The 14785-nt window shown below is 39.3% G+C and overlaps 1 protein-coding gene across 1 annotated transcript; it reads right to left on the reverse strand.

Annotated features, from left to right (window-relative positions):
* Positions 1 to 2032: 2032 nt before the first annotated feature.
* On the reverse strand, positions 2033 to 14785 carry exo1 (exonuclease 1). Its single transcript, XM_018678891.2, is given in 15 exon segments — positions 2033 to 2284; positions 3159 to 3352; positions 4340 to 4429; positions 4593 to 5033; positions 5241 to 5250; positions 6590 to 6818; positions 7231 to 7444; positions 7534 to 7636; positions 7773 to 7960; positions 8742 to 8954; positions 9090 to 9227; positions 10608 to 10731; positions 12594 to 12713; positions 12855 to 13045; positions 14677 to 14785. Coding segments are annotated over 14 exon segments (2340 nt in total). The 5' UTR covers positions 13016 to 13045; positions 14677 to 14785; the 3' UTR covers positions 2033 to 2169.

A 14785-nucleotide genomic window follows, 5' to 3' on the forward strand; every position in this document is an offset into this window, starting at 1 on the left:
TGCCCCGGGGCATGTATATACAACCTATCTTGTTTAATCGGTAAGAGTTATATAATGATGCACTTATCTGTGCGTGATTTATTTTGGATTGTTTGAAAAGTCAGAAGGACAAGTCTTGATACAGTTTCTGCTCATGTCATGTGTCCAAAAGGGAATGCTGAGAAACTGCATTCTTGGCACACTGCTGTGCAGTGAAGAGATTTCATTTCTCACTGTTCAAGTCTTCAACATTGTTGGTTACACGTACACATGTATTTACTGTGGGTAAATACAGTCATATTGTACGGTTTTATGTCATGGAGGAACAACAGGCATCCCAATCATTCTGCATTTATTACATAGCAGTTACATTCCATACAAAACTGGATCATTGTAAATCTATCTTCATCACTTCTGCACAAGTATGTTCAAGAAGTATTGAATGAGTCAACTTGGGGTTATGAAATCATTACTTGTTAAGTAATCAGTCTACATGTTTAAGATCTATTCTCATCTCTTTTAGATTGCACATAAAAGATCCTGTTTATACAGAATAAAATAAAGCACCCATATGGCCTAATAACTCCTCAATCCCATATTGAGCAACAGTTTTCACTCCTGTATTAATTGCAGCCAAACAACTGTGGGTGGAGCACAGCAGGTACAATCTTGACAAAATAACAGTTGTGTCTTTAAGTATTAAAGTATTAAAGATTTTTTCAACTGGTCCAGGAACATGGAAATGTTTCCCTCAGTCTTCAGTGACAGTGGTTTTAATGTCCTCTTCATTACTATTTGTCATACTTGTGGATTTGTCATACAAATGTTTTTTTGTTAAAAAAAAAATGGGGGGGATGTGAATACACCGAGAAACAAGGACAATGTGTTCAGGCAGTATGGTGATGACTGGGATTGTGACACAATCACCTCAAATACACTGCCATTGCCTCTTCACCTGTCCTTTAGGAGTACTGTGCCGTAGATTGTGTCCCAACTAGGAAGCACATGTGTCAAGATTAAAGCAGTCAGCGAGGCCACTGCCCCTTGAGCAATACTAAGTCAGGCTGGTTGAAAAGCGACTTCAGTATGCCTGGTATCTGGATTAGCTCAGGTATTCTGCCCCACAGCAACACTGAGCAATGACTAGTGTAATAAAATTCCCTTGATACACATCCATCTTCTTTGACACTTCTACACTAGAGCAATCATTACTGACATTAAAGATAAAGCTCATACAGAGAAGAAGGTCAACCTACTTTACATCTCTGCTCTTCAGGGGTGAAAGTATTCAGACCTTTTATCAAAGTGCCAATACAACAATTAAAACATACTGTAATACATGTAATAGTCCTGCATTCGAAATCCTATCAAAGTACAAAAGTATTATCAGCTACGTAATGTCAAAGTTAAAAAATGTATTCCACAGACAGGATGCCCCTATGGGTCATATATAAAGTATAAAAATATAAAGTATCATTAAATGGATATACTCAATACACAGTACAGTGGTACATAGTTGCTCATTTAAGGGAAACAAGTAAAGCTTTAGCTGCAAAACTCCTGAGTGGGTTTAGCTCAACTTGTCATCTTATAAGTCTCTTTAAAGTCACATCCAACTCTTCTTTTCAATTATGTTGATGCTGATTGTGTTATAACAATATTATGAATTAGTTACAGTTAGGACTGACATATACATTTTTTGATAAAATAAACACATATTGTACTTTGTCTATTAACAGTTCATCACTTTACAATTAAACCCACCCCCACCCTTCCAGCCACTTCTCAGTCCGACAGGTGAGGATACTCAACATGCCTCTGAAGACGTGACAAACCAGCAGTCTTATCACCACATTCTTTGGCTTGCATGCAGGCAGGGAATTTTCAGTAAACACTCAAGTATGCATTGTGCATTTTGTACAGCCATCTTACTGTGACTTAATCTGACATTCTTTGACTGTTGTGTTGAAGCAACAGGTGGAGGATGTGATGCAGACACACATAAAGCAGCTTGTGTAGGAAACTCAAGACCCTGACCCCAAATACACTTGGATCAGAAGATAGTTGCTTTATTTAAACTATACACAAAGAAATACAAGTTGATGAGAAATCACTGACATACGTAGTATGTTTAAAAGCTTCACTTCCACACAGAGCACTCAGCACTGTGTAAAACCTTCAAAGCATCTATCAGAGGCTGGTGATTGAGTTGTCTGTCTGAGGTGAGCTGGCCAACAGGTTGTCTCTGACTGGAGACATGGGCTTTGGCTTTCCTTCCTTAAAGGGAGACATCTTCTGGGTATGTCTGAAAAACAGAAGCAGTATGGTTAACTGCTACATAATTATCACGCTTGATTAGAACGATGGATGTGAAAACTCTTATTGAGTCATTAACAGTTGAGGCATTAACAGGGTAAAACAGGGTAATGAGCACCTCCATCTAATAAAGCCATAAAGACTGCAGTGATTAATGTAAATAATCTTTAATGAAAAGATTCACCAGTTTTAACGACTCTGAAGTTGCCCAGGTTTATGTAGACTGCTAGGTTCAACTTGTTTATTGAATGTTTACTTGGAATCAGCTTCAAATATCAATATATCACATATAATGACACACATCTAAACCTGGTGGGCTAACTTGTCAATGATAGAATGCTCCATTAACTTTCCTGAAAGTCTTTTAATGACTGGAGACTTTGAGTGTGAACATATCACAACTGACATATTTTAAAATCTTTGGTCTGATCATCTTTTTTATGTTGCAAATACTGGACTTTTATGTTTATTTAGATTTTATTTAGGTTAATAAGGCTACTAGGTAGAGTGCACTCAGAGCACCATGACCAATTTAGTTAATCTAGAGAGAACATGCAGATTTTTCCAGTCAACCAAGGCGTTCTTTGGTTGAGTACAGTCCTTTGTGAAACATTAAAAGACTGTTTCAAACCGTTGGGTCATGTCACGACTGTTGATAACAGTCGCACAAGTAACAAAGCTGTTATTCAGTCAGGTTGTAACTAGCATCTAGTGTAGTTACCAGTGTATGTAGTAAAATCCAGTATATTGTATTTACTAAGACATGATTTTCAGGTAATTCATGTTGACAGGCAGTCAGAGGGAAAAGTATGCTCAAATTTTCTATTCATTTGCAAAGTAAGCATTGAGTATTTCTCGTTTACTTTTTGAAGCTGAAGTTCTTCCAGAGGCTGCTGATGGTGGCCTGTGTACCAGCGTTGTTCTCATTATTGGGGGAGACTTTTTTCCCAGAACCCGCACTCTTCTTCCTCAGTCCACTGGCCCTCGCTAGGCCCAGTGTTTGCACCTTTGCTGCTTGACCCTGGCTGCTTGACTTTGGCTTTGACAGACCTGGAACCTGGAGGCAGAAAGACCATGTATAGGGGAAAAGAAGAAAACAGGAAAATACACAGTGCTGCTGCAAAATAATGCCTTAAACTTCATTATTTCTAAATTGTAAATGTAATAATCTGCTGCCATTCTAGACAGTGTGTCTGTGTTGTAGGGACTTAAGAGGCTTCCATATGGACTCAGTTTTCAAAAATCCTCAGTGAGTTGGTATGGAAAGATTTGTTATTGGTTACTGGCAGAGGAGGGGACAGACAGGGGGTTTAACTACCTGAGACTCCATCAACATCTCTTGTTTTTAAAACCTACTTTGCTATATACAGTATGTTTGGAGTCATTGTTATCAAATATTATTTTGAGCAAAGATTTTCTTCTCTTTATAGGATAGTAGATAGTAGAGATGCAACATTTCTAAAACCTAGATTAAAACCATAATACAAACATCCCCAATCTCATTTTGTGATATGGGAAGACAGAACGACATCATCGTGGTGGTACCTGCTGAATTAATGAACAGTTTAGCTAGCCTAATCAATTTTCACAGTTAGTTTAACAGTTCATTTTACACCAGATTTTTCACAGACCACTTGTGCCAGAAAAGTCCTGTCTCAGATCAATGAGGTTAATGAACCAAAAATATTGATTTGATGCATAAAGATTTGAAGTTGGTCTCTCCTGTGATGAGGTGCCACAGGCTGCTGATCATTTCTTTAAAGAGGTGTCTCTGGTCTGGTCTGTTGAACAACAAAATCAAAGTTCACAGGTGGTTGTAGGGTGATTTTGTAGAGTTATTTGTGTTTTTCCTGACACACAGTTTTTGCTTGCAGTGAGGCCTGCAGAGAGCTCATCAACCAACAGAAAACATATCAGTGTAGCTGTTATGGAAGCAACTAGTTGCAGCTGATATGTCTAATGGTAAAGAAATAGTACAGAATTACAGTAAAAGTAAGAACCAAAAATTTGCAAAATGTTGAGTGTATCTCAGGCGCAATTTCACCTTTGATCTCAGAGTGCTGGGTTTCTTGTATACTTCTGTCGAGTGTGTGGGACTCTGTTCTGGCTCTGAATCTTTGTGTGAATTCATTTCCTGAGGAAACACATGAAAAAACTCACATAAAAACACAAAGCCAAGCAACACACACCCACTCATGAGCCATGAAACTCTGATGATGATGTATGTGTGAAGGTTGACCCAGCTACAAGGGAAGTACAGACAGTTATGAGGGTGATGGAGATTTGTATAAACATACAGACACTGCATCCTCCTGGTAAGTGGGGACTTCCTCTTTATAGAAGGAAGTAAGGTAAGACTGGGAGGGCTGGGAGGGCTGGGAGAAGTAATCACTGTCCTGGGATGTAAGTGAGTCTGGGAGGTTGTACTTGTCATCTGTGTTTCCATCAGTGGAGGATGGACATGAGGAAGATGCATCTCCAGAGGGTATGTGGGTCTTTGGAGAAGAGGAAAAAGTCTCTTTCTTGTACTGAAATTGCTGCAGAGCGGCCAGGCCTGAGGTGGACTTCAGCGTTTTTGATTGTTCCATGGAAGAGGAGCTACCTGACCAGCTGAACACCCTGAGGCCTTGACTGGCTGAACTGGGAGGTGTGGTGTTAGGTGATGGAGGTGGGCTGGGGGTATCCACAGATGGAAAAGTGGGAGCATCACTGTCACTGTTCTGGGTGCTGGAGGAGGACTTGTCCCGAGTGGGCTTCACACCATGAGGTATTTCCTCCTTAGTGCTCAAGACTGGCCACTGAACTTGAACTGCTGAAGAATCTACATGTAGGAATAAACACAACCACATTAGGATACAATACAGCCATAATGCATTCTAAAGCTGCATGACTATAATAAAATACCTATTTGTTTTATTTTAGAGTGAAACAAGAAGATGAATAACAGGAGATCCACTGATATTCAACACATAAGAGTAAGCGTACTCCAAAAAAGAGGTAGAAACAAAAACAGAGGTATCGGGGCTTTTTTTTTCTCCAAGCTTTCATATTCACTTTGAAACCATCATTTACCTTAAACACCAAACAGTAACAGCAAAAACAGAAATGAACAATTAATGCTCATAACATTATGCAAACAACTTCCCTCCCAGAGCTTCCCTCTTCTTTAAGCAGCATTTACTTTGATCAGTTTTAGTGTTATTGTGTATTGTTATTATTGTATGTTTGTCCATGGGGGCTTGTCTTCTACACAAGCTGCTTCCAGCTTGACCTCAAGTAACAGATCCAGCCTGTCAGGTACTTTTACAATGTTAGGCGTTTAAATTCTTCACATGTCAGATGTTCTTATTGTATATTGTATTTGGCATATATTGTATTTCGATTATTCACTTAATTTAGAAATCGGGCAGTGCTCAGTTCTGCCTATATAACCAGCATTGCAACTTGGAGAGAGTGAATTTCTCATAACTGTGTGTTAAGTATAGAGCTGTCAGAATATGATTTGCCTAGCTTAGCATAAAGATTGGAAACAGGAGAAAACACCTAGCCTGGCTCAGCACAGTTCATCCCATCTGTATAATTAACACTTGGTATCTGGTTTGTTTAATCTGTACACAAAGAGAAACTTGTGGTTTTAGAGTTATATACCAGAACTATATCCTGACAAACAACAGCATATCCATCCACCCAAAATGTCTGTGTTGAATCTCTGGCTACAGGTTTTGGTGTTTGGTGTTTGTCATAGTGCACAGTAACTACACCAGCTATTGGTTAAAGCTAAAGTTAGTTCTAGATATCTCTGATGCTTTATTTACCATCTACCACCACACAATTTCATTCTATGTTGAGGTCAAATAATCAAATTAAGTAAAATTTGATTACTGTAAAAAGGGAATTTCCAATTAGTAATGACTTAAGGTCAAGGAAAGGAATCAGTGTTTCCCCTACCATCGCGTTGGGCGGCCCGCCCTGCCAACGTGACCCCCTGCCCTCCCAAGAATGGTGATTTTTTTATATTTTTTTATTAAAAGATCATTTATGTTAGCGTTTCTCTGTCGGCGTCCTGTTTCAGGTGCGTCTCTGCATACGCGTCCAGACACAGGAGCGAAAGAGTCGCAGAGGAGACAGTTGACAACTCGCTGTTAAGAGTAAGAAAAGCTCCGACAAGTATTGTAAGTCTCTGTAAATCATAGATGGACAGACGCTGACCCCAAGTGTCCGAAAGTAACTCCAAATTTAATTTAGCCTTTTATTACGCGTGCTATCTGCCAACGGTAAGAGCCCCCCACCCTACGCTGAGGAATCATTAGATGTTGTTGAATCCATGTGGTATCACCTGCTGCATGTGGCCTGGCCATCCTCCTCAGCCTCCTGGTTCCTCCTCTGCAGCAGGGTAGCGAAGCGGTTGCGTGGCCGGGACTGACAGGTTAAGGTGGGCTTTTCAGGCTGCTGGTCTGACCTGGATCGTTTCTGACCGGAGGAGGAATACTGCTGCAGCATGTCCTGGTCTGATATACTGGAGTCTATGGAAAAAAAGACAAATACAGTTACTTGTATTATCTTCATAGTATTTTCCTGCCACAGTGATTCAGTTTACTTAATGGACCAATTATAATACCTGTAGATTTAATTTAATAAAAAGACGACAGTGTTTAAAAAACATTCCTGACTTAGGTGAACCCATAATGACCAAAACTTAGTTACATAAAACCAAACAAACATATTTTCAATGGTTTTGTTCATGACAGAGCAGAATTTGAATTTTCATGTGTAGATGCTCTCTAAAATAAAAACAATAAATTGTTGGATTTTATTCAATAATGGTCAAACCAGACAGATCAGGCTTAGAGTCTGTGGATCTAACAAGTATAGTATAGGTATAATTGGTTATATATCAGAGAACATAAAGCAATCTAAACACAGTTGACAGCTCACCCTCTCTCGGTCTCTTCACCTGCAGCTCTCTGCAGGGTTTCCTCAGACCTTCTAGGCTGATAACTCTCTCCTTCCCCCTGGTGGAGGGAGGCCTGTCTGGAGAAGCCACATGCTTGGGTGGGGCAGCAGAGGCTGGCTTGAATCCTCCACTCCAGATACTAGGTCCAGTGGGGGCTGGTGAGTCATTCCACCTGTGACTGCGGGGTTTAGACTGCTAAAAGACATTTGCAAATTTGTTGTAAATTAAACGTATCACTTTATTGTGATTCATGAGGACTTCTTCAACTGATTATGATCCGATACCTGTGAAATGGGCTTGTCTGGGCTGAAGTCATCTATCCTCTCCATTGTGTTGATGTCAAGGTTTCCTAGGGCCATCTGCAAGCCTTTGTCATCTCCTACATTACTGGATTCAGCAACATCAAGGACAGAACAGTGGAGGACAGAACTGTTTCCCATTTCTAGATTAACATGAACAACGGGTGTAAGCTCATTTACAGAGGTGACACTTCATCAAGTGTGATTCAGGAACAAAAGGATACAGTCCAGCATAGCTGAGGGTGGTTGGGTCAATGTGCTCTGGGTATGGGTTGAGGGGTACAACCTTCCTCCTGACAGGATCAAAGACCAGCTGGTAGAGGAAGGTGTTATTGGCTCTGATGAATCCCTCGATGTACTGTTCGGGGACGACTAGACTTGTCTTCAGGTACTGGCCCATTTTTCTGATCACCTGACACAGCAATTGTATAGAGAAACAATATTTTTTTACAATATTTCTATTTATGTGTGCGATTTTAATTGCGTACCTACAACATATGTTTCTACACTTAAGGCTATTTTGTATTATCTAAAATCAGAACCTTTATGTCCTACAGCTTAGTCTGTACTAACTTTAGCATTATCTTATATTTAAAACACTTTCTCATTTTTTGAATCAACTGCATTTTACTTTATGGTCATTCCTTCTTATGGGATAATGATTCATTTTGAAATGTACTACAACAGTAGCACAGGAAAACAGCTCATAAATTTGACAGTCATTTTGACACAAGCTTGGTCAACACCTGATAATAAGTGAGCTATCTCCATGACAACTGAGCAAATCAGGATGTGGTTGAAAGCTCTGAAAAAAAATTTTGAGTTAAGATTATTTTGTCAATCTACTTAGACTGCCCACATTGGTTACTATAAGCTAGCAGTCATACCAGACCACATAATGTTTTACCAGAGTGTGTAGGATTGAGCAAGGGTGTTTTATTATATATGAACTCAACTTTTCAACTCCTACAGGAAAAGTGTGTTATGTCCTCCTTGATGCATAGTCTCATTTTAAATCTTCTGGACCAATGAGCTGATTGGTGGAAGAGATGTGTAGGGTTCAGTCACAATGTAGGTGTTCAGGCTAAATTGCAGTGTTACTCAGAACCTCTTATAAGTGAGGTGCCCTTGGAATCCCAAGTTCAAACAGTAGTTACCTTGCTAAATGCGTAATCCTCTTTAACTGGTCTCACCTTGAGGATATCAGGGTCTTTGGCTAGCCGAAGCAGCTTACAGGCCTTGCCCAGGCCAATACCATGCAGGGAAGGCAAGTAGTCGCAGCCAGAGAGGATGCACATGTACCGAAACTTCTCCTCTGTGAAAACGTTCCCCAGGCTGCGACAGCGGCCCAGGTTACTCTGGTCTATCTCCAGACCGTTTCCCTGCTTGTCCATTTTGAGGATCACCTAAATGATTGTGAAGACGATTGATTTATGAGTCAGGTAAGTGATTTATCTTAGGGCAATATTTGAGGGAAACAAGTGTGTGTGTGCATGTATAGACAGATATGTATATATATGTATTATATACTGGTCTAGTACCTTTTTGCAGCCGAATGCCAGCAGGTCAGAGTCCTCTGTGATGACAGCCTGGGCCAAACCAGATTTTGTGAGGTAAGCTAACTGAGCATCAGCTTCATATGGAGCTACCATACAGTCTACCCCTCTGACCCTCGCAGCCTGGTTCAACGGGGGGAAAAAAAAACCAAACACACAGACACAGACACAGACACACACCCATGCACCCACACATACACACACACACACACAGAAAAATTTTAACCTGTTATACTTCACAAACATGTAACAATGCAGGTAACAATAACGCCTGAAAAGAAACACCAAGCATCACGAGTGTCTCAGGGGGCTTTCATCACATTTTTAATGTTGCCAAGAAAAGTGTGTAACTTGGAGAAGTGGACTTCTGCTGGGGTTAGCTGTGTAAGCACAAACTAATTTCCTATAAATGCTCCTAGACACTTCAAAGACTTTTCAGCAACTTCAAGTGGTTTAGCATTACCTATTACCTAGAATTATATCTGGAAGTAAATATATTAAATATATAAAATATTCACTCAAGGACATTATATACAACATTCCTGCCACCAGATGTCACACTACAGCACCAGCTTTATCAGCCACACTTCCAGCCTCTCTTTAGCCAATGGGAGGGTCTCACGTGCACCAACATGCACATGTGGCTGGACCAGCTACCAAAACAAAGAACAGCACCCAGGGGTGTGATTTCATACTCTGTTCAGGACATCATTACTCCACTATATCTTTACATAGAACATAGATGTTTACTGCTTTGTTAATGTTTGAAATCTCATAACCTTTGACAATACCAGTGGCTCAGAACACTATTGTGTTCCTCCACAAGTGACTGCAGGGTTCTGGCTGCTATGGAAGATGCTAGCGAGCAGTGAAGAATATGGTCTATGTTTAAAGAATCGACCCAACCAGTTGAGGCAACCTGTATGTAATCGATACAACATAATTACTTGTAACCAAGGTAATACACACAGTCATATAATTTACACTTTAAGGAGAAGGTGGTGATCGGACTGTAGAGTCACATTTTCTGGTGGGCCATTTTCTGTAAGGTGCTCAGGTGGCCGCACATGTTGTTCGTGAGACTTTTTGCCATTATTGTAAAAGCATTTAACTTACCATTATTTGAACCCCTGAGATGGGCTAAGCTCAGACAGCTGTCTGCAAAGATTTTCTTTCTCCTTGCTACTGCAAAGTGAGTTGGTGAACTTCTTGCCTTGTCTGTTGTTAGGGAGTGCTTATGGTGGAATTCTGATGGGTCTCGGGTCTCACTCTTCATTTCTTTGTAAGAGGCTGATGTTTTTCACATCATTAAGCTTATCAGTTAAGGTCTTGATCTCCTGCCCATATCCAGGTATTACATATAGTATCTGGTGGGCAGTCAGAATTCACAGAACCCAGTTACAATTGTAACTCTTGTTAGCTATTAGACTTTCAAAATCACTGTTTAACCTAAAACTGTTTCTATCCAAATTAAGTAATCTCACCAAAAGCACTAAGGCTCACCTTAATAAGATTATGAGCCATGGCTGGTGTGATGTTAACACAGCGGGTAAAACAGTCTCTGGCCTCAGACAATTTGCCCTCACGTAGCAGCTGTCTGCCTTTTTGAAGGTTGGATTCTCTGCGCCTGTAAGATACATGAATGAAACAGACTTAATGATTCAACACTTTCCACAATGGTCATATTTAATAGTTAGAATGAAGTCACCCTGTAAAAACTAGAAGATGATGATTTTCCCTAAAACTAAAGATTTGTTTGGTGAAAGTGTCTAAAGGCTCAAGTGACAGCAGTTGTGTTGTGGCAACACTGCTAACAGTAAAGAGAAAATTAGGAAAGTGATAAATACAGCCCAGGCTCCTTGTGGAGGATTTTTGGATGCCTTCTGCTCCTTGATGTTAAAGCATTTGTTTGTGGGAAGGGCTTTTGGTCTCACCTGTCTACAAGCCTGTACACTCCTCTCAGCACCTTCATACATTAACAATGCTGTTCTGTTGCTATTTTGGAATGCAGTTCTTCAGACAAACCAAGCATTGTCTGAGCGTGTTTGTTACCGGGTGTAAAAAACACTGGCTTATTGTGTTTGGCAAAGGCCATCAGTATTTCTCAGAAACAATAATGTAGTTCCATTTTTTGTTATGGTCATATTTCTTTGTGGTGCAGATACCTGATCTAGGACAGCAACTAACAATTATTTTATATTAATCTGTCAGTTATTTTTTCAATTAATCTTTCAATGATGTCCAAAAACACTAAAATGCCAATGACACTTTCTGAGCTGGGCTCTGTTCTATTGTTCATGTTTCTTGCTGCTTTGTTAGTATCATGTGAAACATGACATGACAATTACAGTTTACAGCTTATGGCCTCTGTGCTTTCATCCCCTGCTTCCCATTTATGGTATGGGACACTCACACATCATCTCTCACTCTAGAGCTAACTTTGTATAGTCTGCTATCAATTGTGGCACATGGTAAAAATTGTGAAAATGAAGGGGTGAGTGTTTTAGGGGTCTACAGTTAGCTGCTTCATATCTTCATACTGAAAATATCAATATTTGAGCCATCATGACATTGTGACAATGGGTTTTCTATCCCATGCTGTGCATATCCTTGACTGTAAATGGAATATAGTTTATAGGTTATAATTTCAGTTTGTCTGACAGTTCGATTTATGACCAAATCCTGCAAAGCTGATGAGATTACCATCAGCAGCAGCTATATTTTGTATTAAGTGCTAATTAGGAAATGTTAGCCTGCTAGCACATTAAAAGAGGATGATGAACATGATAAACATTATACTATACCCACAAAATCAGTATGTTAACATTGTCACTGAGAGCAACTTAGCAAGCTAATATTAGAATTTAGCTCAGAGCACCACTGCTAGCATGAATGTAGACTCTTAGCTTTGTTGCCTCAGAATTAACAACCACACTTCCTTTTGGAAGAGTCTTTTTTCTAAAAGGCTGGAAAATACAATGTATGTATGTACATTATGTTGCACTGGGTATGTAGTGTTAGTTTCATTGTTGGATCTCTGTAAATAAAATTATAAAGACTATGGTCTAGACCTATGTGAAAAGTACCCAGAGAAAACTTCTGTTGTGAATAGGTGCTAAATAAATAAAATAATAAATATATTATAAATAATAAATATTATAATAAATAAATTGGCTTGATTTTTGTAACTGGTATTCAGTGTTGACTTTGTATTTGGATGTGGCCAAAATGTTTCCTTATCTTACTAAAGTTAGTGTAGGCACTATTGGTGTCCCAAGAGTTCTCATTCCACTGAACACTTTTTACCGAGCAGCTCAGTAACTAGTCTCTTTGTTCAAATTCCCATAATTAAACTGAAATGCAAAAATGCAAAAATAATAATTAGAATTTCCCTTTTATTTTATTTCCCTTGTATTCTAGGTCTAGGATATGTTTGTGTCCTGCATCCACAGCCTCATCCATGACGGATACATGAAGGTAAATACTCACTCTCTGCGAGCCTTTTCCACCTCATGTTTGGAGGGCAGATTGCGTCCATCAAACACCAGTACTGGTTTGACACCAAAGTTCAACAGCATGTCCACAAATTTCATGCAGTACCACACATACCTAGTTTTGGAAAAAATAAAATGCCAATATCAGCTCTGGACATTCAGCCATCATTACAGGTAGATTACAAGGTACACACTGACGATACTTCTGAAAACCTGTTCTTGTTCATTCCTCAAAAATAATTTAAAAAAATCTTACTGATCAGTTGGTTCTCCTTTAGCAAGCTTCTCAGCACAAGAAAATGCTCCTTTGTGCAGCCAGCAGTATGTGTCCACAGCCACTGTCTGGCCTCTGTATTTTTTCACACTGATGGGCTCTGCTGCATCTTTGATGAACTGTAGTAGTCCAGAGATTCCCATTTTCAGCTGCTGATCAGAGCAACACTCAACCTGTGAAAGAACATAGTCATAAAAACAAATGCTCACACTTTAAATGGGGAAAGGTTCATCTTAACCCACAAACAAAGCTCTGGGTTAATAACATTTTTCTTTACAGCCATTCCTATCTAAAAGTGCCTCATATGAAAAAAGATGCATGAGCTAACAGATGAAATAGGTTCTTATAGGTTCATACAGGAGCTCCATTTCTATACATGCTTTTAGAGTAGCCAACTGTCTTGTACAGTGTATTATAGTATATTACTATCATTGTATAATGTATAGTCAGTCCAGTCAGTTAAATGACAAGATACTTTCAACCAGCCTCCTGTGAGCTATTTCAATGTGTTGGCTACTGCCAAAGCTCCTCAGCTTCCTAATTAAAAACATTTGCTGGTTAGTTTTCTCAAAAATGCTTTTCCAATTCTAACGAAAATATATTATATTCTCTTCTATTCTATTTTTATTCTGTGTCATTTGCAAACTGTCCTGCATACTGCCCTGTCTTTCATTCGCAAACTGTTGTTGCACTGCCCTGTGTGATGTGTTCTGTCTGTATTTGCTGCTGGAAATTTCCCCGAGGGAGTCATCCCAAAGCGAAGTCTAAGAGAATTTGAACCAGAGATGATTTAGTTCATGTTTGGTCCCTGTAATTAGTCGTAACTGTTCATTTCATTTTATTGTTAAGGTTTTGGATTTTGTTTCTGTAGATGTTAATGTTATAACAGTATTTTTATTGTTCCAGTTACTGATTCTATCACATATCTGAAAAGAAACTTGGTTCAACTACTCATTCCTCACATTTTGAGCTGTCAAACACAACCAGAGCCAGTTATCACGTTCTCTAATTGATGTATGGTTTAATACAAGGAATAACACAGCCAGATGTAATCATCATTCTCTACTGCTGTTAGGGGTTGGTTCAAATACTCAATGTTAATATATAAATAATTTTAAAAGGTCCAGACGTTTCTTTATCTTATATATAAACTATATCAAACTTTTCATTTGTTTATGTGAATATAGCTGCTACTTATATGAGACAAATCTTAAATCCATCAGCTGAGTTAGTTAGCTGTAGTTGGTAATGAGTTGTTGTATTTCTGAGAGGTCTATTCTGTGCTGCATCCACTATATACACAACACAAGGCTAACGTTAGAGCTAGCTTACACCAAGCAAAATTTAAAGTGGAGATTTCAGTTAACATTAACGGCACCTGAGGAAGTGTCAGGAGAACATCGGTACGCCGAATGTAGCATTAAAGCTGAAGAAATTATAAATGCTGTCGATTTACAATTGAGGCTCTCTGTCTGTGTGTAAGTGTGTGTGTGAGTATATTAATGAGTAAGTCAATACAAGTTTGAGTACAGACTTCCCTGGGTTCCGTAGCCTACATACAGGGATAATGTCCCCGTATCCACAACATTAACGTCTCTTATACAAATGAGGCTAACAGCTGAAACATACATTACAAGATATCGTTCCTCTTATGCAACACTAACAGGACAGAGTGGACAGTTTCTTCACTCACAATAACGCTAACAAACAGCTGTGTACACTGTAACTACACCAACACACACTGACCAGGACAACACACTCAAACAATAACGTTAAACTCACGTAATGTCGAAATAAAACTTACTTATCATCTGCTGGTTTTATTCACACATACAAGTAGCTCAACGAGGTAGAAGCTGGGCGATTTTGGTTTTAGCGGCAAAAGAAGTGATTCAGTATGACCTGCTGCTATT

This window comes from Lates calcarifer, linkage group LG16_LG22 (genome assembly GCF_001640805.2).
Source record: "Lates calcarifer isolate ASB-BC8 linkage group LG16_LG22, TLL_Latcal_v3, whole genome shotgun sequence".
NCBI classification, from domain to species: Eukaryota; Metazoa; Chordata; class Actinopteri; family Centropomidae; genus Lates; species Lates calcarifer.